We start from the raw sequence: 18,898 nt of genomic DNA on the forward strand, positions 1-18,898 counted from the left end.
CCGCTCATCCACCAAAACCCCTCCTGCTCTGTCCGTCACCGTGTGCACTCGTTCAGCCCGCTCTCACTGCACCAAGAAGCCCCAGGGAGCTGGGCCTGACGTCTGAACCTGCCGGCAGCACAGACTGAGGCTCTCTAGCTCCTGCTTTCCCAGCGCAGGTTTGTAACGTGCGAAGACTGTTCCCACTACCACCCTCTCCACCACCCCTGCTCCCACCTCTCGGCCTGAGAAGATCTAGGAACCAGATCTCCCCTCCATTCTGAGGTTTCTGGTCTAGAGACAGAATCAACCCCAAACAAACCCTTAGAAAACACTCCCCCTGTTTTAAGCTGAAGCCTAAAACAATGCATCAGAATCAGTCCTCACCAGTAAACTCCTACCTGAAACTTCTGCAGGACAGAAGGGTTTCACAAGATAATCACCCCTTCAGGAAGAAGGATCAAAGCACCTCAGAGACATGTCCCTAATTCTCCTCATACTCTGACCTGGCTCGAAGTCTCTCAATGCCAGCTCCTCCGTGGCTTAACCCTCAGTTGTCTTCCACCCCCCGACTCCACTGCTTTGTCTTAAGAGCCCTGACAGGGGCCCGTCAGCCTCATACACTCCAGGGAGGGGATTCACTTGGAAACAGCTAGCATGTGAATACAATCCTGGTGCAGCTGTCAACCAGCTATGAGGTCCAAAGCATGGGCCTGGGCCACCCTAATGGGGCTGTCCCAGGGCAAAAAAACAAAGTGCTCTAGTCCCTTGCCATGTCTGGATGGCCAAATTCATGACTTAATAAGCATTTACAATGCAGAATGCTACGGCCTTTCACTGCCAGGCTAGACAAGACCTAGAAATACCACACATACCCTGCCCCCTTCACGAGGTTTACTGATTTACTAGCTGATTCAGATCCCACCTGAAACAAACGAAGCCAGCAGACTGGACAAATCTGCACTGAAGTGACTACACACGATTTTAACTGTATTTCTAAAAACCTACACAAGAGAAAACGAAACCTTAATCCCAACCCCTCCACCCGTCTTTGCCAACAATTTCTTTTAAATGGAGTGGCTAGACTGGGTCATATTGCTGTTTAACAGCACCAAATTGGAGACGTTCATTTGTCTTCAAGGATCTCGGTGATAAATCCAGTATGAAAATGAAATGCCAAGTTAACTCAACAAGGTCCCAGCCCAGAAATGGCCTGGGACACCAAGGACCTGCGAATACGTGCTGCTCTACCACCTACCCTCAACCTGGACACTACTCCAGTTGGCATCAGAGGAGTACAAACACGTCAGGTTGCCGTGCCCACAGATCCTTCCCAAGGTTAATTCAAGCTATGCCAGGGGGCATGGGCATCCTGTCCTCGTCCCTGGGGATGATTTTCTTTGGTTCTCCTTGAACAAATGATAATGTCTCTGACCTCCAGTTATCTTATAGGTAAACTGGGAGCAGTTTGGAAAGAGGGGACAAAGCCATCAACATTTTGAGAGGATTAAATGAGATCTTGTATGCATAGAGCCCAACACAGAGCTGGGCACCCAGCATGTGTTTCCTTCCATACTTGTTCAAGGAAGGACCAGTAAGAATACTGAATTTCCCCACTCCAAGCTCCTCTCTGTTAGTGTCATAGAGTTAATGCCAGAAAACAGACATATACTTCTAAACCATCACCCCAAGACTCCAAGGACACAGAACTGCTGGAAAAGGGAAATCTGGAGAGGCAAAAGACAGAAGTTTGCTGCTTTAGTACGGAAAGAGCAGAATCCAAAGAGATCACCCTTCCCGATCCCTCACAAGGAGTGAGGGATTTTAACCATTCCACATAAAGGACACTCTCCCGGCTGTGAAGACCCCAGACTAGTTCTGATACAGTATTCCTGAGCAAGTCTGGCTCCAGTGGGTTCCAGGGTTCTTTTGGTCACTACACTATTGCTGCATCAGTCATCAGCATTAAGCTGTTAAATCCTACGCGCTACAACGTTAGGCCTATTTTCTATTCACTTGCCAGTGACAGAACCTGCAAACTACAGGTCATGGACTTGGTTGTACTTGTTCTCTTCTCTTCTCTGGATTAAATCCCGACTCTCACAACCTTGACCCATCAATCTACAATGTACAACTCTTCAAATGCTTTTCCGTTCCCACAAATGCTTTTCTTGCCCTTTAGGTTCAGAATCTAGATAGAGAAAGGATCTGAGTCAGAGAATGACCAATTCATTGGGAGTAAAAAGGGAGTTTTAAGCATATCTGGACAACAAGGTGATCCAGTTCTGGTCAACGGGTTTGGCACTATGCCAGCTAACACCTGAGTTCCACCGTATCCTCAGACTATCTGAGGAGAGTTTGTGGGTCCAGAGCAGGGAGTCTTACCTTCTGGGCTTGGGCAGGTTCAGTAAGGACAAGGGTAAATAGGCCCAGGCAGATTTCCTCATGCTGGGGGGGCCCTTTGCATACCTGGGACATAAGGAAGGAAAAAATTAGTTGTCATTCCCAGGAGGAAAGTTCTTGAGTACAGTTTCTCCCAGAAAACTGGGGACTCCTGAATAACCTGCAAAGGACAATCATAAACTCTTCTATCTGATGATTTCCTTCTTCTCCTGAAAGTGATGAAGCATCTGTTTCAGGAGAGAGGTGGAGGGAAACAAGAGACCGTACTGTTTTCTCCAAGGCTTGATGCAGGCCAGAAGCAGAAAATATAAAGAGTGTTTATTTATTTATTTTTAATATTTTATTTATTTGACAGAGAGAGCGAGCACAAGCAGGGGGAGCGACAGGCAGAGGGAGAGGGAGAAGCAGGCTCCTGGGGAGCAGGGAGCCCGATGAGAAACTCGCTCCCAGGACCCAGGGATCACGACCTGAGCCAAGGGCAGCCGCCCAGCCAACTGAGCCACCCAGGTGCGAAAGAGTGTTTGGACCTAAAGAGTGTTTAAAATGGAAAAAAAAGGGGCACCTGGCTGGCTAAGTCAGTGGAGTGTGCAACTCTTGATCTTGGGGTTGTGGGTCCGATCTCCACATTGGGTGTAGAGATTACTTAAAAATAAAATCTTTGGGGGACGCCTGGGTGGTTAAGTCAGTGAAGCATCTGCTTTCAGCTCAGGTCACTATCCAGGGTCCCGGGATCAAGCCCCGCATCAGGCTCTCTGCTCATTGGGGAGCCTGCTTCTCCCTCTCCCTCTGCCTGCTGCTCCCCTGCTTGTGCGCTCACTCTTTCTCTCTCTGACAAATAAATAAAAATCTTTTTAAAAATTAAAAAAATAAAATCTTCAAGGGCGCCTGGGTGGCTCAGTCAGTTGAGCATCCCACTCTTGGTTTTGGCTCAGGTCACAATCTCATGGGTCCTGAAATGAAGCCGCATCAGGCTCCACGCTCAGGGGGGAGTCTGCTTGAAAAATTCTCTCCCTCTGCCCCTCCCCCCACTCATATGTGTGCATGCTCTCTTTCTCTCTCAAAATAAATAAATAAATCTTTATAGGGAAAAGAAAACTTAAAAAAACAAAAACAAAGAACACAAAACAGTACCACCTTTACCAGACCTTAACAGCCTTAGGAGGGAGAGCACTACAGAGCCATTCACGGGGTAATGAGCATACATATCAAGTCAAGACCTTGGGCAAATCACTGAACCTGTGGTATTTGTAAGGTGAAGACACAATAAAAATAATAAACTACTAGTAAAAAAGAACTCACTAAACATTTATTATGTGCCTGGAATTACTCTAAGACCTTTACATGTACTAACTATTTAAAATCCTTTCAATCTCACAGATTAGGAAATATAAAGGATCATGGGGCACCTGGCTGGCTCTGTCGATTAAGCATCAGACTCCTAATTTTGGCTCTGACTCTTGATTTGGTCCTGATCTCAGGGTTGTGAGACAGAGTCCCTGCATTGGACTCTGCACTGGGCATGGAGCCTGCTTAAGAGTCTCTCCCTCCCTCTGCCCCCCGCTCCAAAAAAAAAGGAAACGTAAAGGATCAAATATGTGAGAATAACTTGCAAAGAAAAAAAGTGACTACAGAACTAAGGGTTATTTTTAAAAGTTGTGACTTAAATATGCCTAAGCTCCAAGAGCTGGATTCCCACAGTGAGACAGAGAGAGGAGCTGGGAAGCCTGGTTCAGGAAGCCAAGATATTCGCTTTAGGCCCCTAATTCCCAGCCACTTAAGTCCGTCTATCTTTTGGATCACATCTCAAAGCTTCCAAAGCAGCACGGGTGGATGCGGGAGGGCATAATACTCACGTGAGCATTGAGGGCATCATTGGCCTCCCTCTCTGAGACACCAGTAGTCATCGATGTCACAATGCTCATGCATCTTTCTAACCTCTGTGAAAGGGTGAGAAAAAGTTCAGAGTGTGTCACACCACCACTTGCAAAGTATTTCTGACCCCAAAAAAGTTTTCAAGAAATTTGAAACTAGATCTAACTACCAGTTTACAAGTTACACAAGGATATAATCAGCTAAGTCCAGAGGGTGGAAACCATGACAGGTAACCTGATTCTTTCACATACAAATCACAAGGGAAAAAAGCAGGGAGGGGGAAACCCATGTATTAAAAGAGGCTTAAGATTATACCCCATTGGGGGGGGCTCAGTCATTAGAGTATGTGACTCTTGATCTCGGGGTCATAAATTCAAGCCCATGTTGGGTGTAGAGCTTACTGGGGGGAAAAAAAAGATTATAACCCACTGAATAAAATAAGAATCCATGCTAACAGGTACACACACAAACAAAGGAGAAGGGAAAGCTCTCCCTTAGAGTGGAATGCCAACTAATAAATGCATAAGGGACAACCGGAGCAAAAAATGATTCAGGCAAATATCATCAATGGCTACTAAACCAGAGGTGAAACTGCACAAGAGGATATTCATGTGGGTTCAAAATACTCCATCACAAAGGGAAAAGAATAACTGCAGGAAACTCTGGAGGATACCACCTTAACCAAGTGATCGAAATTAATATCCCCAATAAGAAGACAACCTGACTCCTGACACGCACACCTCAACAGGGTGCACCGAAAAGGCTCTAACAGCACATGTATGGTTTTCTGGCCAAAAAATGAATAATCTCAATCTAATCACGGAAGAAATTTCAGACAATCCAATTTGAGAGATCTCCTACAAAATAACTGATCTGTCCAAGGTCATGAAAAACAAAGAAGGATTAAGAATCTGCTTCGGGTTAAAGAGAGAGAGTGCACCTAAACTCACCTGGAGATCCTGGACTGCTATATGGACATTATTGGGACAACTGGTAAAATCTGCGTATGCTCTGTAACAGTAGCATATTGATGTTAAATGTTCCAATCTTGACAACACAGCAGCAGTTATGTAACTGAAGATCTTTGTTCTTAGGAAATACACAATGAAGTTTGGTGTGTTGTTGCTTTTTTTTAAGATTTTTAAAAAATGTATTTATTTGACACAGAAGGGCGGGGAGAATAAGCACAAGCACAGGGAACAGCAGGCAGGGGAGAAGCAGACTCCCCGCTGAGCAGGGAGCCCAATGTCGGGCTCAATCCCAGGACCCCGGGACCATGACCCCAGCTGAAAGGAGCCGCTTAACCGACTGAGCCACCCAGGTGCCCCCACAATGAAGTATTTAAACCCTCATGGCTGCAACTTACTCTCAAAAGTTTAAAACAATGTGTGTACAGAGAAATACTGTTAGTAACTGGGGAATCTGGGTGAAGAGTATATGAAAGTTCCATGTATTACATTTCTCTAAGCTTGAAATAATTTTAAAATAAAAAGCTGTTAGGGATGCCTTGGTGGCTCAGTCGGTTAAGCATCTGCCTTCAGCTTGGGTCATGATCCCAGGGTCCTGGGACTGAGTCTGGCATTGGGCTCCATGCTCAGCGGGGAGCCTGCCTCTCCCTCTGCTTGTGCACGGTCTCTCTCTCTCTCTGACAAATAAATGAATAAAATCTTTTAAAAATAAATAAAATAAAATCTGTTAAAAATTAAAGAAACATTGAGGCACCGGGGTGGCTCAGTGGGTTAAGCGTCTGTCCTCAGCTCAGGTCATGATCCCAGGGCCCTGGGATGGAGGCCTGTGGCAGGCTCCCTGCTCATCAGAGAGTCTGCTTCTCCCTCTTCTCCCTCTCCCTCTGCCCCTAACCCCACTTGTGCTCTCTACGTAAAATCTTTTTTAAAAAAAAGTTAAAGAAACATAATGGGGTGCCTGGGTGGCACAGCTGGTTGAGGACCCAACTCTTGGTTTCAACTCAGGTGTGGGATTGAGCCCTGCCTCGGGCTTCATGCTCAGTGAGGACTCTGCTTAAGACTCTTCCTGCCCCCACCCCCGCCCCGGCTGCTCTCTCTCCCTAAAATGGATAAATAAATCTTAAAAAAAAAAAAAATTAAAGAATCCTATCAATCAAATACAACATGTGGTGCTTGTCTGAGCACTGATTTGAATAAACCAGTTATAAAAAGAACTTATGAGACAATCAATTTGAACAATGAATATTTTATTACATTAAGGAATTACTACTAGTATTTTTAGGTATTACATCATGGCTATGTTAAAAAAATCCTTCCCTCATAGACATACATATGAAGTATCTGCAGATGAAATGAGTTATCTTCAATTTGTTTCAAAATAATCCAGAGACTAGGGGGAGATCAAACAAGAGTGCCATGGACTCTTAAGTACTGAAGCGAAGTGATGGTTCCAGGGCAAGTGTACTATTCTCCCTGCTTTTTATGTTAGAAATGTCCCCCGGGGGCGCCTGAGTGGCTCAGTCAGTTGGGCGTCTGCCTTTGGCTCGGGTCCGGACCCCAGGATTCTGGGATCGAGCCCTGCGTTGGGCTCCCTGCTAAGGGGAAGCCTGCTTCTCCCTCTCCCTCTGCCATTCCCCCTACTTGTGGCTCTCTTGCTCTGTCAAATAAATAAAATCTTAAACAAAACAAACAAACAAAAAAAGAAATGTCCCCCCAAAAAGTTAAAAACAAATTTAAAAAAATGAGTGTGAGGAAAGAAAAGGAGAACAAAAGGCCAAACTGCCTGAGCCTCTGGACAAACAAAGGTGGGGACAGTTGCAATAAAGTCCACCCAAGAGGCACTCTAGTTTCAAAGGCCAACTTTAACATGACATGTGCTCAATATTCTAAGGAGATCTTATTAGTCACCGGTCCCTGTTCCAAAGAAACATTTAATACAAAATATTGAGAAGAAATGGACAAATGTATCTCATATTAAATCAGTGAGCCTCTCCATTATCACCACCTACACTACTTCCTGAGTCTTTTAAAATTTTATCTTTAGGACTAACCCCAAAACTATTTAAGGAAAACCAATTCCCAGTTTCCAGTGATGGTGATGCTTGGCAAAATGGACACAGGCAGGCAATTTACTTCCTCCTAACCCTACAGTTCATTACAAAACGTCTTGCTGAGAAGAGGTTCTACCGCAATGTTGAGAGGAACCCATGAATAAGGACAATGGAAAAGAGGTGTAGGAATGAAAGATAATCCTGTGTCTCCCTTCACCATCATCCTAAGGTTGCCTATATCCATCCCCGACCAGGAGTCTAGCTAGGGCGGCACAGAGAACTGTGTTAGGGCAAGGAGCTCCCACAGCCACAAAACTCTGACCTCTATTAGGCCCAAAGCCATTCAGATTTGAAGGTATTACAACTTCACTGCCCATCAGGTCTGACTAGCCTCCAAATTAGGTCAGATCAGTACACTCAGCCCTAACAGACAGCACCTGTGTACTTGTGAAAAGGAGCTGTGAGATCACATGAAAGCTGAGCTGTGAGACCCAGCACTACCTAGTCCAGCTCCCACATGAGAAGGAGAGGGAAGGAAAAACATCAGGCTGGATTTTCCCTTTTTAAATCGTATCCCTCTCTAACCCAAGATAGCTATCAGTGATTGGAGAATCCGTTCCTCCAGTAGCTATGTCCCGCTTGCCCAGCCCAGGTGAACAAGCAGCAGCACAGCACCCCAAAATTCTAGATATTACTTCCTACTCAAACAAAGAAGTCTCTGATGAATCAACAGAGATGTGAGAGGTCAAACAGCAGGTAGCTAATGAGCACACTGACAAGCACGGGATAGAAGGATCCTCCCCACCGCCCCACCTGCTAGCCTTAAGCTCATCTTGGGCGAGTTCCTTAGCCTCTCTAAACCCTGGTTTTTCTTATCTGAAAAACAGAAATAGGGGCGCCTGGGTTTTTTCAGCTGGTTGGGTATCCGACTCAGTTTCAGCTCAGATCATCATCTCAGGGTCGTGGCACTGAGCCCCACATCAGGCTCTGCACTCAGTGGGGAGTCTGCTTGAGATTCTCTCTTCCACTCCCTCTGCCCCTCCCGCACTCATGCTTGCGCGGCTCTCTCTCTCTCACAAAATTATTTTTTTTTTTAAAACCCTGCTTGTTTAAAAAAAGAGAGAAATATCACAAGGTTGCTCTGAGGATTACACAAGATAACATATGTGAAAACACCTAGCATAGAGCCTCAGTTAAATTATAATCTATTCCCTTTGTGAAAAAGCTCAGCAACTGCACAACCCAATTTATGAAGACCGGACTACTCCCCAACATCTCCTGTTACTACTTCTAATGGCATGTCCTTGAAGATTCCTGAAAACTGAGCCCTCCTACTATAGGACACGGGTAAGTCGGGGACCAGGCTGAAAAGCTTCCTCTCCTAATTACCCTCTGTAAAGTTCTGCCTTCTAGGGGAGAAGAGGAAAGGATGGGTACAGGAGGTGGGAGGAGGCCTGACTGTTGGACCCTGCACCAAGATGCTTATGCAACAAGGATCAGCCTATGGAATGGCCAAGTTTCTGGCCATGATGTAACACACAGAGACCTTGGACAGAACCAGGTTTCTCTAGGCCCCTCCCTGATAGTCTAAGCTCCACTCAGAGGCTTGAGTCAGTTCTATGGGTCACTGCCCAGCCAAGAACAAAAGTGGCCTCTTGGAACAGGGAGGCCCAGCTAAGGATGTAGGAAGTCGGCGAGTCCAGAATTTGGATGCACGGATAAAAGTGATGAGGAAAGAAATGTGAGGGCCAGTCCTTTCCAGGCAACAGAAATGTAAAAGATGCTGTTCTTCCCAAACTACAGAAATCACTTTTCCAAACAGGGATGGGAGAAGAAATTACAAATCGTTCAGAGCGACAGAGGACCACATCCCATCAAAAGGACTGTAGGAGGTCAAATCCCGACAATCAAGTAGCAGTACCCCTCTTCCACCCCCCCAGTCCCCAGAGGCCCTTAGTAAACATGGAATCATACATGCAGTTGCCAACAATTACTGGCAGAATGGCTCTGTTCAGAGTAAGCCCTCTATGACAGCACCTCTGAGAGCTGAATAAATATTTGCCATCTCTAGGAGCTTCTGAAATAACTTTTCTAATACCAAGATTACCTGACGATGGTCTCCATGACAGCAGCAGTAGATGGAGCAGGGGCAGAGTAGGGGAAGGCCTTCCAGGTGACCAGTATATATCTGAAGCTTGGGACTGAAGTCAGAGAAATCCCTCTAACCTCCCAGTTTCTGCTCCCTCAGACAGGTGAACATACAGTCTGGTAAAAATAGATATTAAATACGGCTCTCTTATGGGAAGTCAGTGGCCCTGAAAGAGCACATTCCACTGTCTTCAGGAAAAGAAGGTATGTTCCAACCTACAAAATCCCCAAAAGCCCACATTAATAAGGAGTTACTGAATAAGCTGGGTTCCAAGTACTCTACAGCCAAGAGTCACTTGTAAGTGCAATGAGGATTTCAGGGGAAAAAATTAGAGATGGCTCAAAGCCTGTTCTCTGGAGATATTTCAGAGACAAGGTATGAATTATCCCTTGGAGAAAACCTGAAAGGGATGTACTTCCACCCAATGCAACCATAAGACCTGTCCATAGCTTAAGAGGAAGTTCTGACTTGTTTGAGCCACAGTTCCTGCTTTCAGCCTGACTTCAAAGTAGACCAGGTCATTCCCAGCAAGGAATGAGCGGGAGCTGTGGACCCGGAGACTAGGAGCTGTATTTCTAAACGCCTCCGATCTCTGGCACTATTTTTATCTCATTCCCCAAATTGGAATGGGATGGGCAAGAATTTCCCCTTTAAAGAGAGAAACAGAGCCAAAGAGAAGAAAGGATACAACAAATGCTCCCTTGGGTAAGAGTCACATCTCCTGGCTGGGATGCTCTTCAGCAGTGTTTCATACTCCAGGACTCTAAGGGGCCTTTCCTCATCACACGCAGCTGTAAAGACCCCAGCCTCTTCACAACAGGTTTCTGGGGTGCTTTTTTTCACCTTCCTTGTGCGTATGCTCAGTCTTCAGATGATAAGCTCTGCAAAGCAGACTTGGGTCTCCCTCATCCTATTTTCCTATGAGACTGTGCACACGGAAAGCATATAAGGTTAGGAAGCTACCTCTGTGTTCCTGGGCAATAGGTAGGCCTGTGATGGAAAATACCACACCAGAACAAACAGAGACCAGTCCGTCAACGGCAGGTTTTGATAACTTCTGTATGCAGAGCCCTGTGGGGAGACCCAGAGGAAGAAGCCAGTAAGTCTTGCCCTTAGGGACACGCTGGTCCAGTGGGAACCATACATATGGGTTAAAAACATGGAAAATTCAAATGCAAAGGATAAAGGCCAAAGGAGGAAAAGGGGGAGCCAAGACATGCTGGGAAACATCTACACCAGGAAGGATAGGAGGAAAAGAGAGAGAGAAAGAGAGAGAGACCATCCCTCCCCCTTCTCTCTGGAAACAGTTGAAAGTTCACTATCAGTCCAAAAAAGCAAAAAAATAAATGCTTCCTCTCTTTTATGGTCCCCTCCTGCCATATCACTGAGTCCGCTAGCAAACACGTCACTGTTCAGAACAGGGCGCTGTACTACGCTGTAGGACAAATCAGCAGAGGCAGGATGAACCCTCTAGCAATCGGGGTGGGGAATAAACAGATTTTTGTCCCACACTTGGAGGCTTTCCCCCTCCACCCAAACTGGTGAAGGAATCAAAGGCAGTCAACCATTTTCTTTCTACAATTCTAGAGCTGCAGTACCAGAACACTGGGCTCAACAAATACTTTGAATTCAACAAATGACAGTGGCCATCTCTTAAGAAGTGGATAATTCAAAGTGCCAGGCAATCCTACAATCATTTTTATTTGTTTTGGGAATACATTATTTTTAGTAGCATTGTTTATTTTCCTAATTGTCTCTACCTTAGCTGATAAAAACAACAGCAGAAAAACTTTGATTTCTCTAAATGCACACAGAATTATGGGGGTGAAGCAGGATGGAAAACCAGCCTGTGAGCAGACATCTGCCAATGGATGATCTGCAAAGTTATATCCAGCCACCGTGATTTGCAAAGTTCATTTCTGCATATACGTTCCATCATTTTGTATCTGAACCAACATTTTTTTCAAATCTAAACTATGAATCCCACCTATCTGCCTGCCCACCCTCTACTACCTGATAAAGGGCAGTGACAAAGTTAGAAGCAGGGAAACGGGGACACCTGGGTAGCTCAGTTGTTAAGCATCTGCCTTCGGCTCAGGTCATGATCCCAGGGTCCTGGGATCGAGCCAGCGGGGAGTCTGCTTCTCCCTCTCCCTGCCGCTCCCCCTGCTTGTGCTGTCAAATAAATAAATAAATAAAATCTTAAAAAAAAAAAAAGAAAGAAAGAGAAAAAGAAAGAAAGAGAAAAAGAAAGAAAGAAAAAGAAAAAGAAAAAGAAAGAAAGAAAGAAAGAGAAAGAAAGAAAGAAAGAAAGAAAGAAAGAAAGAAAGAAAGAAAGAAAAGGTAGGGAGATGGTCAGGGAAGAGCCAGAGCCTGTTCTTGTGCTCCTTCTGTCCCCGGATAACCACGGAGTTGAATGCATTAGGTCTTACAAACAGTTCGGCAGTCACGTCTCAGTTCTGGGTCTCCTATTCCTAACTGAGTCTGTATCTGAATAGCAGCACTCCGCACTGTCAGGGACAAGAGGGCAACAAGTGGGGGAGCAGAAGGTCAGCTACCCAGCGTGACTTCACTCGACCCTCTTTCTCAGCACCCTCGTGTGTGTGCTACCAGCTTCTGAAGGACAGTCCCCTAACACCCCACTGCTGTCGTTGATGGTACCCTAACTAAACAGCACTGTTTCTTGGGTCTTCACATCCCAAATGCCCAGTGCACATCGCCGTCCGCTGAAGTCCGTGCGCTACCTCACGGGAGGCTGTGAAGCCTGCTGCGGACTCCCGTCACCCCCCAGACCCCGATACACACCCCGTACTTGTCAACTCAACACAGGATCCCGTCTGAAGCAGGACGGGTATGAAGAATACATGTGGTCTCTGCGTGCAAAGGAACGTCAAAAATGAATTCGACAGAGCTGGACGTTGCTTCCCTTCCTCCTCAACACCCCCCCACCCATCCTCATCCTAGTGGCTGCTGTTGCTATGACAACCTGTCCAGGAAGTTGGCCCGCGCTCCTTCCTTCTGGAGCAGGAAGTCTGGAGCGGTGCTCGTGTTGCCTCAGAAAACCCCTGAAGGCCTCCTCCCCGACCCCCGCCCCGTTCCCGCTCCGGCACCCTCCTCAGCCCCGTTTCTTAACTCCCTTCCCCACCCCCCACACCTACCTCCTCTAACTCATCCTTGGCATCCAAACTGGTTGAAAGTAGCAGCCTCCCCCCTCCTGGGGCTCCTGCTCCCGCTCCTCCTCCACCTCCCGCTGCTCCCGAAGCAGCTGCTGCTGCTGCCCCCTTTCCCTTCTGTAACTCCATGGCTACAGCCAAGAGACGGGAAGAGGCCAGGGGGTGGACGGGCGGGAAGTCCTAGAAATGACGAACTCCGGGTTGCCACAGCCTGGGAGCGAGAGGGACGAGTGGGGTCGGGAAGGGTCCCCGTGCTGTCCGCCCCGCCCTTCTCTCCGAAAGGCCGCTCCTGTGGAGGACACGAAGGCGGACGGCCCTCTAGGTCCCGTGTCTGGAGTGGCAGTGCTGCGGAAAGGCCGCCAGCTCCCGGGTGTGCCGGGGTGTGGGTCTGCACCCCCGGGCAGGGCAGGAGAGGCTTCCGCCCCTCAAGTGGAAAGGGAGCCCTTTCTGGCTGCTGACCCTAAGAGAAGCAGAAAAAACCCTAAGTTTCTGCCTCCGGAGGTGGGGGTAAGAGGAGTCCTGCCCCTGAAGCAGGGGCTAGGAAACCTTCCTGGCTGGGGCCCGAAGGGCTGGGGAGCGAGGTTCCTTTGGATCCGGCCCCTAGGGGTGAGGTTGAGGCAGTGCGCGCTACAGGAGGACACGGAGGACCAGCTTCTCCCCACACCACACAGACGCGGCCATGGTGGAAGGGCGGGGGGCGGGGAGGCTGAGGGCGGCGGTGGCGGCGGCGGCGGCGGCGGTAGCGGGGAGGGCTCGCGGGGACCGGAAGCGAGCGGCCGCGGGCCCGGCCTCCGCCAATCGCGTCTTCCGCGATGGCGCGGAGCCTCGCAGGCTCTGGCCGACGACGGCCGGCCTGCCTTTTCCCCGGCTGCCAATGGCAGTGAGACCGGCCTGATGGACAACCAGAATGCCCAATCGCCTTCCCCGTTGCTCTCGGGGGTGTCGGGACGGGAAGACTTCCCGGAGAGGGGAGGGAGCGCGAGGCGATCAGGAAGGGGAGGCTGCGCCTGCGCGCGCTTACGGGCGTGCCCTGGCGCGCGTGCGCGGCGCCGGCCTCCTCCCTCCTTCCCCATCGTTTTGGAGCGTGGGTGGATGCGGGAGCTTCTGCCCCGTCCTCGCCTGGCCTAGGAAACCCGGAGGCCTGGCCGCGAGCTGGCGGTACAGAGCGGGGGAGCGTCGCCTAACCCTTGCCCTTAAGCAACCCCAGGGCAGAGACCGTCAGGTGGCACGGAGCCAGCTCCCAGAGCTGAGCGTGCATCGCACAAGCAAGCGTGTGCGCACGCGCTTGCCGGCCGCCGCCGCAAAAACCAGTGCATGGATCCACTCGGGCGGCCCAGATCCCTAGAGTCGTGCCCGCACTAGCCCGGTTGCTGAGCGACGGAACCATCTCCATCCTTGCGCTGAGTACCTGGGTCTGACCCCTGTCACTGAGGTCGTTTCTTAACCACAGCCCAGGGAGGCCCGCCCCGAATATTGCGAGCGCGGTGTAGCCCGAGTGCAGTAATGCTTCTTGGCCCGACAGCATTTTCCATTTCCTCAGGAGCACTTAGGATTGCCTTACACAGATCCAAAGACAGAAGAAAACCCATATCCCTGCTGTTCTGCTCTCTGTAAGATGCACACAAGGGTTACCTACCAGAGGATTACATGGACTAACGGGTGTGAGATTACTTTTTAAACAAGTTGTACAAATTGGTTAACACCACAGGGGATTCTATTTATTTCTACACTTGTTATGGCTTAATTCTAACTATCTATGCACGTGCATTGAAATGATGTGGATGATCCTTGAAGTGGACTCTCATTCGTTACTTTATTGTATATATTAACTGTAAGATCTTAGGCAAGTGATTTTGACATTCTGTAAATTATCCTGCCTGTAAAACAAAGCGAACTGGCCGACCTCTACCCTTACAGCTCAGAAAGTCGAGTCCTATTTGAACTGCTTTGGATTCCTTGTAGGCGCACAGCTCTGCATTAGTCTCTGAAGAATCCGTACTTGTCATCACAATAACGTTACTGTGGGTCACTGGAAGCACAAAGATACATTAGGTGAACAAAAGTTAGGTTTAAAACACTATGTTCATGCTTCTCTGTGTGTGGGTTTTTAAAAGTGGTAACTGGGGAAGTATACACCCATATTTGTAAATGCAGAGACTATCTCTGGAAGCATACACAAAACCCCAGTAATATTTGCTGTCTTTGGGTAGGAGACTGGCTGCCTGGGAGATGGGGTGGGAGAGAAAGTTTTTACTGTATATGTTTTTGATGAGTTTGGGGATGTTGGTGAGATCCAGAGCCCATGGCCAAGAAAGAATTCTTGTGATGTCGTTGGTGCAAAAAAGGTGATTTTAATAAAGCACGGGGACAAGGCCCATGGGCAGAAAGAGCAGCTGCATTGGAGTTGTGAGGAATGGCTGACGATATACTTGGGAGTTGGGGAAAGTAAGGAAAAGGGAGATGTCCAAAAGGACTTCGATATGCTAAAGAAGACTTTCAAGATACTGGAGGCCTTGGCCATTGTCAAGCTGAAGTTGTTTTTCTCTCTAGTAAAGTATTACCATTAAGACAGTTGGGAGTTTCCTGGAGGAATATTATACTCTTCCTATCACACGTCCTTGTCAATGGCTGCAGGTTAAAAGGAAATTTAATTTTACCTGCATTTCCTTTTACCTTTGTTTTCCACATCACAATGGAGGGGAGGGTGATGTTAGGGCTCCAGGAAATTGAGTCTATGGATCTCTGGAAATTAGGCTATTGATAAGAATGCTTTTTCCTTCTATATCACTAAGACATTTCTAAACTGAAGGAGACTCATTTCCTGCAGGACTGTGATCTTTATCAGTTAACCATTTATTTTTCTTCCCCTAGCTTTAGGGCAGCCAGGAGGGCCTGAGGAATGTCACATGTATCCCACGGTGGTGGGGCTGGGGGGGTCCGGGGTGTCAGCTTGTGCTTTGTCCTCAGCTTGCCTTCTGCTCCCTCATCATTTTGGTGGTTTTTAAATTAAGCACCATGTAGGGGCGCCTGGGTAGCGCAGTCGTTAAGCGTCTGCCTTTGGCCCAGGTGTGATCCTGGTGTTATGGGATCGAGCCCCACATCAGGCTCTTCTGCTGGGAGCCTGCTTCTTCCTCTCCCACTCCCCGTGCTTATGTTCCCTCTCTCGCTGGCTGTCTCTGTGAAAGAAAGAGAGAGAGAGAGAGAGAAAGAAAGAAAGAAAGCAGGCACCATGTAAATGTAGTACTTCTTTAAAAAGTACCTTACTCAAAAATACCTGGCTGACTCCGTCGGAAGCTCATGCAACTACTGGTCTCGGGGTCATGAGTCCGAGCCCCATGCTGAGTGTAGAGATTACAAAAATAAATTTTTTTTAAAGATTTTATTTATTTGTCAGAGATAGAAAGAGCGTACACAGCAGAAGGAGAAGCAGGCTCCCCACTGAGCAGGGAGCTGATGCCGGACTCAATCCAGGACCCTGGGGTCATGACTTGAGCCAAAGGCAGATGCTTAACTGACCGAGCCACCCAGGCATCCTTACTTCAATAAGTTAATAGAGTTTAGAAAAGAAAAATACCTTATTCAAAATATGTTTTGGGGGGGCGCCTGGCTGGCTCAAATGGGGGAGCATGTGACTCTTGATCTCAGGGTTGAGTTCCAGCCCCACATTGGGTGTAGAGATAACCTAGATAAATAAATAAACTTTAAAAATCTATATAAATTCTGGGATCTCTGAGCTCCCTGAGTAGTCACTGATGTGGTTTTGGCATATAGGTGAGGTTTGGTAGGTGAGGTCTGGAGCGGATGACCAACAAAGAATTCTTGAGACGTCTTTGGTGCAAAATGTTGGTTTTATTAAAGCACAGGGACAGGACCCATGGGCAGAAAGAACTGCTGCACCCAGGGTTTCTATGAGTGGCTGTCTATATACTCAGAGTTGGGGGAAACAGGAAAAGGGAGGTTTCAAAAGGATTTTCATATGTGAAAGAAAAACCTCAGGATACTACTAAAGAGGACCTATAAGATGCTGGGGGCCTTGCCATTGTCAAGTTAAGGTTGTTTCCCCCTCTAGCAAGGCATTAACGTTAAGATAGTTGGGAGACTCCTGGAAGAATGTCACACATGTCCCACCCAGGAGTGGGGGGTGAGGGAGGTTGCAGGGTGTCTGCTTATGCTTTGTCTTCAGCTAGCCATCTGCTCCCTCATCATATTTCATGACAATATAAAAATTAGGTCGTGTGCAGTTTCATATTGAACACTTTCGTTAGAAACGTTTGTAGTAGTCAAACAATATTTTGGGGCGCCTGGCTGGCTCAGTCTGTGGATCGCGCAACTCTTGATCTCAGGGTCTTAAGTTAAAGCCCATGTTGGGTGTAGGGATTACTTAAAAATAAAATCTTAAAAAACCAAAACAAAATATGTATATAATAGTAGGAAAGCATATCTCCCTTTCTCTACTACTTTAGTCAGAAAATAAGCTCTACTTTTATATACCTTTTTTAAAAATTAAGTAAGCTCTGCACCCAACGTGGGACTTGAACTTAGAAGCCAAGATCAAGAGTCACATGCTCCACAGACTGAGCCAGCCAGGTGCCCCTTTTTCTACTTTTTTTTCTTCTTATATACATTTGAATAAGATGGCAACTATATTTATCAAGAGCTTGCTACATGCCTGGCATTCCAATACTTCATGTTTTAATTCATTTACACCTTGATTTAAGTAGTATTATCTTCTCTGCTTTACAGATAATAAAACTGAGGTACAGAGGAGTTGTCAGTTGTGTTTGTTTGTTTGTTTGAAGATTTTGTTTATTCATTTGACAGAGCAGAAGCAGGCATGGCGGCAGGCAGGGGAGGGGAGAAGCAGGCTTCCCGCTGAGCAGAGCCCGATTGGGGGCTCAATCTCAGGACCTCAGGATCATGACCTGAAGGCAGATGCTTAACCAACTGAGCCACCCAGGCGCCCCCAACACATTACTTTTTAAGGTCAAGGTCAAGAACAAAAGAAAGGAGTTATGGATAAATGAAAGCATTTTTACTGTAATGAACTACAAAAAGCTGATGGCACCTTTAAAAAACAAAATTCAGGGGCGCCTGGGTGTCGCAGTGCGATGCGCGACCGACTCTCAGTTTCCATTTAGGTCCTGACCTCAGGGTCGTGAGATGGGTATACCCTCTACTTTTTCAAATGTGTATAAACATATTCACATACCCACTGTGTATTTCTTTGGTCGGTTGGTTTTGTTTGTTTTTTTAAAGATTTTATTTATTTATTTGACAGAGAGAGACAGCCAGCGAGAGAGGGAACACAAGCAGGGGGAGTGGGAGAGGAAGAAGCTGGCTCCCAGCAGAGCAGGGAGCCCGACGTGGGGTTCGATCCCAGGACAAAGACCTAAGCCAAAGGCAGACGACCCATTGAGCTACCCAGTCCCCCCAGTGGTGTTTTTAAATAGAAATACGGTGCTCTGTGTGACGTAACCCTCTTCTTTCCCATTTCCTATATGAAAGTTTTAGTAAAATGGGTATTTATCACTTTAAAATTTAACACAAAACAGGGTGAGCGAGATTTGGATTAACAGCAGTAATGTGAGAAAAACGGTGGGGTTGGAGGGACTGGTTGCGGTTGCTGTGAGGCCACAGGTTCCGTGATAGCCCATTGTGTGATAAATGCAGGGAGGGGACAGTTGCCTTTCTGTACTACTCGGACTGCACCTGAATGCTTTCCCTCCAGACAGGTTGGCAGGTTGTCAAAGGGACGTTGACAAACTAAGGTGAGCCCACAGGAGCTCACCCAGAACAGTAGAGAGTTTGCAGCCACATCTTGGAAAAATCTTTAAAAGAAACTAGTGAAGTTATGTTGCTGAGACTCCAGCATGGGAGGGCAGAGTGGGAGTGGGTGCTGTTGTTGGACGAGAGGTAGGAAGGGCAGTGCTAGGACCAGTGGAAAAGGTGACAGGCAGATGGCCTTTTTTTTTTTTTTAATGTAAAGAAAGTCTATATTAAATACCTCCATCAAATAACTTAGCATTCACATGGGAATGATACTCGTCAAACGACTACCTCAGTGGCAGGATTTTAAGTGATTTTCATTTCTTCTCTGTACTTCTTTGTGTAAGTGTGTGTCATTTCTGGTAAACGACATAGTCATTAGTCTTTTTTTTTTTAAGTCTCTATTAGATATATCTGGCTTTCAAAGTCCCAGTTCAGCTACTCAACTACCTCTACTCTTGCTATTCTCTCAACTACCACACAAACAGGTTTAGTTCATCCTGAGCTTCATAATTTATATAAAAACCCAGCTGCAGAGCA

The 18,898-nt window shown here is 47.1% G+C and overlaps 1 protein-coding gene across 4 annotated transcripts in view; it reads right to left on the reverse strand.

Moving 5' to 3' along the window:
• INTS3 (integrator complex subunit 3) overlaps nt 1-13,423 on the reverse strand; it is a 38,731-nt gene extending 25,308 nt beyond the window's left edge. The window contains exons 1-5 of one of the 4 annotated variants that reach the window (XM_044379060.3): nt 13,139-13,395; nt 12,578-12,803; nt 10,383-10,490; nt 4,236-4,319; nt 2,365-2,448 (exon numbers count right to left, since the gene is read on the reverse strand). In XM_044379060.3, the coding sequence (XP_044234995.1) occupies nt 2,365-2,448; nt 4,236-4,319; nt 10,383-10,490; nt 12,578-12,721 (420 nt within the window). In that variant the 5' untranslated portion in view covers nt 12,722-12,803; nt 13,139-13,395. Of the gene's footprint in view, nt 1-2,364; nt 2,449-4,235; nt 4,320-10,382; nt 10,491-12,577 lie in introns of all 4 variants that reach the window. The other 3 variants (XM_026485361.4, XM_048225384.2, XM_026485363.4) reach the window with 3 other exon arrangements.
• Between the last annotated feature and the right edge of the window lie 5,475 nt (nt 13,424-18,898).

Source organism: Ursus arctos, unplaced genomic scaffold (genome assembly GCF_023065955.2).
Source record: "Ursus arctos isolate Adak ecotype North America unplaced genomic scaffold, UrsArc2.0 scaffold_2, whole genome shotgun sequence".
Lineage (NCBI taxonomy): Eukaryota > Metazoa > Chordata > Mammalia > Carnivora > Ursidae > Ursus > Ursus arctos.